General features: G+C 37.4%; 1 protein-coding gene across 3 annotated transcripts in view; it reads left to right on the top strand.

Moving 5' to 3' along the window:
• PACSIN2 (protein kinase C and casein kinase substrate in neurons 2) overlaps nt 1–7,290 on the top strand; it is a 41,402-nt gene continuing 34,112 nt past the window's right edge. For all 3 annotated transcript variants that reach the window (XM_082768257.1, XM_082768256.1, XM_082768255.1), the window contains exon 1: nt 1–117. In XM_082768257.1, the coding sequence (XP_082624383.1) occupies nt 58–117 (60 nt within the window). In that variant the 5' untranslated portion in view covers nt 1–57. The remainder of the gene's footprint in view (nt 118–7,290) is intronic.

The following is a 7,290-nucleotide window of genomic DNA, read 5'->3' as shown; positions in this document are numbered from 1 at the left end:
TTACAGATTCTGAAGGTGTTTGAGCTCTGAATACTTGGAAGCTCACCATACATAGAAATGTCTGGCTCATACGATGATTCTGTTGGAGTAGAAGTTTCTAGTGATAGCTTCTGGGAGGTAATCTGAGTATTTTATTCACAGTATTTTGATTTTATATCTTTACTCTTATTACAGATTTTTTTTTTTCACATTATAAATTGTGAAGAGAACTGCAGTATAAGATGTCAGTAGTTAGTGTGATCTACAGAAATAGCCTTCAGGGTAAAAGTGATGTTTTAGATTTTTGTCCCAGATCTGTCAAGGCTTTTTAACTGGCACAGACTTGGTCATCCATTTTGGTAGGATGTGCAGTTCAGAATTGAACCTTCATCATTTTTTTTTTTTAATCCCTGAAGAGAGGTGGGTCGAGAGTTTTTAAAATTTCCAATGAAATTGAATGAACAATGGTAAATCTAAAGTAAATGGTTAAAAGCTATTGTAAGTGTACATAGCTTGAAATTTAAGCTACTGTGTGAGTTTCCTGTATCTTCTATTTGTGTCTGTGCAAGAATAAACTTATTTGAGGGAAGTTATCTTATGTTTATCTCAGTGTAAGAGCGTTCATGTGGAAGGATAATACAAAGCACATTGCAATTTCACGTTAATTTGTGCTGCCCAAGTCTGAAGAAGACTTTCAGATGTTATGGTAGCTTGATTAAGGTTTAATTAAAGAAGACAAAGTTCATAAAGCACTTATCAAATGTTAATTGCAACAAACAAGTGACACAGCCAATTTGACAAAATTTGACAAAATTTGACACAGCTAATACCAACGTAACCAAAGGTCAGAATGTAGTCTAGGTGACCCATGTTTAGTAGGGCAAATTTCTATTATGTGACTGGGAGCTCTTTTGAGTTTATTTATAGCAAACAGAAATGGTTGGGGGGAAAAATGTCTGAACAGTTCTGTTACCGGAGATAGCAAAGTCAGACAGGTTGGTTTCCATGACCTAACATTATCATGTTTCCTTTTAAATTAAAGCTTTTCTAAGCCACCTACAACCTGTGGTGGTATGGGAGGACAGAGGGTGTGTATTGCATTTTGATGCAAATTTCCTATTATTTCTCAATACAACATCTAAAAGGCCCATATAATGCCAGTGAAGTTTCTTTTTTTGAGTAGACAACTGTCATTTATTGGGAGACTTATTTACTGTTATGTTAAAAACGACTATTTGTTCTCTTTCTGAAAAGGTGGTTTCAAACATACTGGATTCTAAGTCTCGTAAATCCTTTTGTTGTAGGGGCACTCTGTAGTATGACTGCAGAGAGGGTGTGGGATTTCCAGTTGAATTTTGGATACCTCTAAATGGATATAGTCCTGAGCTACCTGATCTATCAGATGTGCTTTGAGCAGAGGGTTGGACTAAGTGACCTCCAGAGGTTCCATCCAACCTGAATTAGTCTGCATCTTTGTGACTGAGGAAACCTTTTGGACAGGCTTCCTTGGTAGAAATACTTCAAAGAAAGATATGGAGGTGCTCAGCAAAAAAGAATACTGGACTTCTCTGGTTGTTGTGAGTTGGCTATCCTGTAGCTGCCTGGAGAATGTAACTTCTGACTCGCTATTTTGTGCAAAACTGTTGTGTTCTGTTAAGTAACCAGGTCTCAAAGCATAGAAGATGTATCAATGGGAATTCTGTGAAGTAATATGATGTCTTGGTCAAAAGTGACCTTAAATCTTTAATATTAAAGACATATAGATGCTCAAAAATAGCAATTAGCCTAAGTTAGGACCTCTACAAAGCATAGCTTAAATGTATTTGACAATTACTACAGATAGGTTAAAAGCATTATTGATGTTAATGCTCTTAGTGGCTTATTTTATATCATAAACACTATCTAAATATATTAATTTGGTCTTTTCTATTTATTCCTTGTAAAAGGTCACAACCGCAGTCTGTTTTGTAAGTAATTTCAATAGGCTAACGTGTAATGTATGAGTATTTCTTGAAGTATCCTTAAATAAGAAAGAGTTAAACTTCAGTATTCCAATTGGTTTCTTTCCTTTATGATTAATTCATTGCTCTGCTCTTTCTCTTTTTTAATATAACTGCAAATGTTATGTTAAAATGGTCAAGAGGAAAAAAATTCAGATTGAATAGTTAACTTTTTTCTGAAATTGAGCGCATCAGGCTGAAAAAGCAGTATGTTCTAAGAGCTAACAAATATTGACTAGAACAAGTAGACAAGTTTTTCAAAGAGGAAGGGTACATTCTTCCTCATAGCAAGCTTTTGGCAGTTTAGGAAAAAAATGTGGATAATTTTCATGATTTCTGGAGTTTTGAGTATTGAATTATGCAGGAAAGCATTATTTGCCTATTCTTCTACTTTATGCTGTTAGTCTTAAGACTTTGTCCGAAGAGTCTAGGTCTGACAAGTTTGGTTTTGGCTACAAATGCTGATATATTTATTTTTAAAAGATGGTTGTGTTCTTATTACAGATGTAAAGGCTTTGTCATTATTTTTGCAAAGTGACTAAAGGCTTGAAATGTCAATGTGTTGAAACTAAGTGGTATCTGAGGGATTTTTTTTTTTTTGAAACATGAAGGGAGGCGATTAAAGTTTTATAGTTGGTTAGTGCTTGAAATATCACCACTGATGGTGTTTTTTGTTGTATTTTTTTAAAGCAAAGCAGAATACAAAGTTTTTGTTGTTGTTGCATACCAGGTTGTCATAAAATGCTGTATGTGTAGATGAAAGCACATAGTAGTTGTGCCTAGATGTCCATGTAACTACGTGGAGTATTGAAAATGTGTGATGTGACATCCCTGGCATTCTCCAGGGATGAAGCTCTTATGGATACACTCGAGATACTTTGAACTAACCGTGAAAAAGAGTGCTTTAATTATAAATAATGTGGTAGATCATTTTGTAGTAATGATCTGTAATACTATTAGTAATACTAAGCTATTAACAGGAAGGACTGACATGGTAGCAAATCCTGACCTTCATGTGTTCTATGTTTGATGAATTTAAAGTCAGTGTAGTTTGAGAGAATAAACATGTTTACTAAGCTATTTTGAGAAAAATATTTCATATAAACATTTATCCACAATGGAAATTACAGATTTTTTTTGCACTCTGGTTATCATAGGATGACTGGGCTTTAAACTATTCAGAAGACTGATAGTCTTGGCAATACCTTGTTAAAGTAAGAATTATGAATAACATGGAACATCTTGGTTTACAGGCATTTTAGTTGTACGTTACATCATGTGACAGTGATGCTTTTTTTTATCCTGACACTGGACAAAATGCCTAGACTAAAGCACAGCATAAGGGAAAAAGGTGAAGTGCCTACAGCTGTACTGTCTGCTGCAGTGTGCCCTTGATGCTGAATCTATTGAGCAATTGTCCAGGAATAGTTTTCTTGTGACTTCTACACTCCCGTGTGTGAGCATCATTGCTGATTTGGGTTTGTAATTCTGATTATTTGTTGTGAATGAATAATTAAGGTGTCCAGCACCTAGCTTAGGCCAAGTAACATCTTGTCATAAAGCACCATTTAGTCTAAACCTTGCCTTGCTACAGGGAAGCCTGACGAAACAGTAAGGCAGGACTTACTCTTGAGCTCAAGAGTTAATTGAGGGCAAGGTTTGCCAGGCTTCTGCTATCAGTAAAATGTGAACCTAACGTATAGGACATCTTGTGCAAATCTTAATGAATTGAACTTAAGAGTAACTCTTTGGTATTACCAATGACATACAGAATGGCCAGCCTGTCAAACAACTACCAAACTTGTAGTTTAACTACTTTACTTGGCTTGGAGCCACCTTTGCAACCAAAGTTTGTCTGAATTTTAGGGTAAATTTTGGTACCTTCCAAGTCAGTTATTTCTGAAAATTGCAACTTTGAACTCCAGTCTTAGTTTTTCTCCAACTGGTTAAATAAACTGCTTTGGTCAATGCTTTTTGTCTGACTTGATTAGAAAAGATGCAGTGTCTCTGGAGCAGTAGCCTCAGTACTTCATGCTTCATTACAAGGATCACAGAGTTTCTAATCCTTTTGTGGAAGTTGTATCATTAATGTGGACTTGTCATGTGCACCCTATTTCACCAGAAATAAATGTTTAAGCTATTTGACACGACATCTTTTTTTTCATTTGTTTTTGAAGACTTAGCCTGCAGTTTAAGTCACCCTGCTGTGTTTTTCTGCCACAACTGGAAGCAGTGCATGTATTTAAACCTGGCCATGGCACAGAAGAGACAGACATGGGGATCTGTGTTCCTTCATACTTCAAAATAGCTCAAATTTATTTACCTTTGGAGCATGCTGCAAAACGCATCTTCTTCTTGAAAGACACATAGGAAAAAGTGAGGTGGCAAGGTGTGGGACATACCATAAGAACTTACTGTGAGAGCCATGTTTTTGCTTGCTGTGTATCTTGGAAATTCAACCACTTTCATTTCTTGAATGTTGATGTTCTGTTGAGCTGATAAGAATTATGCTTATTGAAATGTTGGTAAACTGCTTTCATGGTTTTTGGCATTGCCTTTGACAAAAATTTCATGCAATGCTGTCTTTAGGAAATAAAACACTTTTTGTTCTTGATTCAAAGATCGAAGCCGAAATTCCTTTAAGTGGTATATTCTTTATTGCAGCGCTGGATGCACGGGGGATCTCTCCACCTATCGTGCATACCCAAAGCGGAAAGCAGTCTTGAATTTATACAATCAATCTATCAATATTCTACAAGTGCCTATACATATTCATTACCTATCCCCGCCTTCCCTCGCTTCTCATGCTAATTAGCCTTTTGGCACCTTGCGCCTGCGTAGAGCCTCCCAAGAATTGTGGGCAGGGGTCTTTGGGACGTGGGCAGGGGTCTTTGGGAGGAAGACCCCGAGTCTTCCTCACAGTGTACTTTTCACCTTTGGTCAGGAATCTGCTGAATTGGCATGTTTCTTAATTGCAAGAGCTGGTTGTTGCTAATTCTCCCGTTTGTTGTATCTTTATAATGAATTCCAATGTCCAGTTTCGAGATTTATAGTCCTTACATTCGTTTCTCTGTCCGTCTGCCGCTTCCTTATCATGAGTTCCAGTGTCTTGTTTCGAGATATACAGTCCATGTCTGGGGATTGTCCTTGCCTCCCCAATGCCTCCCCAATACCTCCTTAATCAATCCCCCCTTTTCTTTTCCCATGCAAATTCTTTTGCATCAGATACTTTCATTATTTACAGTAACACAACAAAGCAGGCATCTAAACAACATGCACACAAATATTCCTAATACTACTAATGCGATTAGAGCAATGAACACTTGTTTCAACCATTGAAAATTGGGCAACCAGGAGGTTAACTTATTCCATATTTCACTAAAACTCCACGAAAGATCATCTTTACTGATATCATGTAGGACCCTTGTCTGCTTCCATATTTCTTCCAGGTCGGTAGAGATCCTTCCACTCTGATCTACATACACACAACAACTTGTGTTTATTACTGTACAGACTCCCCCTTGAGCGGCCAGTAACAAGTCTAGGGCCATCCGATTTTGTAATACTACCTGTGATAAACTAGATATCTCTTCTTGTTGAGCCTTTATAGCATCCAGAGTTTTGTTTTCTAACTTCTCTATAATTGCAGAAATATTAACTATTGCCTTTTCCAATTCACTCACTCCTAACCATGGGATAAACCATCAAACAAAACTATGAAAAGGGGTGTGTCTCTCTACCAATGTATTGTTAATTTTTCATCTGATTCTCCGGATATGATTTCTTAAGTAACCTCGAGGCACTACATCATGTACTGTCATATTGGGGACTACCGCTCCAAGAGTGCAAGTTCCCTTCCAATTCTCAGGCAAGACCTTACGGGCTGTATCATTGCATATCCAATACCACCCTTTTCCTTCTGGAACCGTCCAGCTGGTTGAATTTGCCCAGCCGCTAGTCGTACTAATATCAATTGTTCGATTACAAGATGTCTGATTTCCCACATAAGTAGTATCCGTATTTATACAATCCTGTTTCCCCATACCCCTAGGTGGGTTACACCTTTGTACACATACATAGTAAGATTCCAACAGCACAAAGCTACTCACTTCTAGTTCCAAAACTTCTTCATATTTTTGACCCCAAGATGTGTTTTCCCACAAATTAGTCCAAGATAAATTTGCAGGCAAAGGAATCCCGATTAAAGATACACCCTTATTCCCATGCTGTGGCAGATGGGTGCATACCCAACAGTTCGTCTTATTAGTTACTTGAGAAATTGTTTGTATTAAGGTCAGGTGTAAGTTCTCATCCCAAGTTGCCCACCCCGAATCCGAGAACCACACCCCTGCAACCATTAGGATCTGGAAAACCGTGATTTTGTTGGTCCAATTGGAGTGGTGGTCCATATCCTCGCCAGGGCCTTCTTCACCCTTGAATTGTGGATCCAAGCTGCTTGCTCCTTAGTTTTAATGGCGGTATGTGTTGTCAGTAATATTTGGTATGGTTCCGTCCACTTTCCTTCCATTTTTCCTGTAGGGGTTGTCCTGAAAAAGTCTTTATATATATATATAATCCCCGAGCTTAAAGGGGTGGATTGATTGATCCAACCCTCTAGCCCTGGTCCCTAAAACAAATTTATGTACTTTATTTAATTGTTTCTGAAGTTCAGTTATATAAGCATATAAATATTCTGATCCTAACTGCATTAGGTCCTCTCCACTAAATAGAAATTGCTACGGCCTTCCATATAAGATTTTGAAGGGACTCAAATTCCCTTTTATTCTAGGTTTGACTCTAATTCCAAGTAATGCTAAAGGGAGGGATTGAGTCGATGACAAATTAGCTTCTTATCCAATTTTAGCTATTTATTGTTTAATTAAATGGTTCATTTTTCTACCTGTCCACTTGCCTGTGGTCTATAAGGAGTATGCAGTTGCCAATCTATCTTTAGAATCTTACTTATCTGTTCTACCACTTGTGCACAAAATGTGAAAACTCTATCAGAAGACATTGCTACTAGAATCCCAAAGCATGGTATTATTTCATTTAACAAGACTTTAACCACTTCTCTTGCTTTGTTTGTTCGACAGGGAAAGGCTTCAGGCCTTCCTGAAAACGTGTCAGTCAGAACCAGTAAATAATGATACCCCCCTTTTCTAGGGAGTTCTGAAAAATCAATTTGCCACTGTTGCCCCGAATAATTTCCTTTACCGATTATTCCAAATTTTATTCTATTCTTGGTATTGGGGTTATTGTGTAAGCAAATGCTACATTGTTGAGTTACTTGTTTTATCATATCATCCCACTA

Source organism: Aythya marila (genome assembly GCF_965140915.1).
Source record: "Aythya marila genome assembly, chromosome: 1".
NCBI lineage: Eukaryota > Metazoa > Chordata > Aves > Anseriformes > Anatidae > Aythya > Aythya marila.
This window is presented reverse-complemented; position numbering and strand designations above follow the sequence as displayed.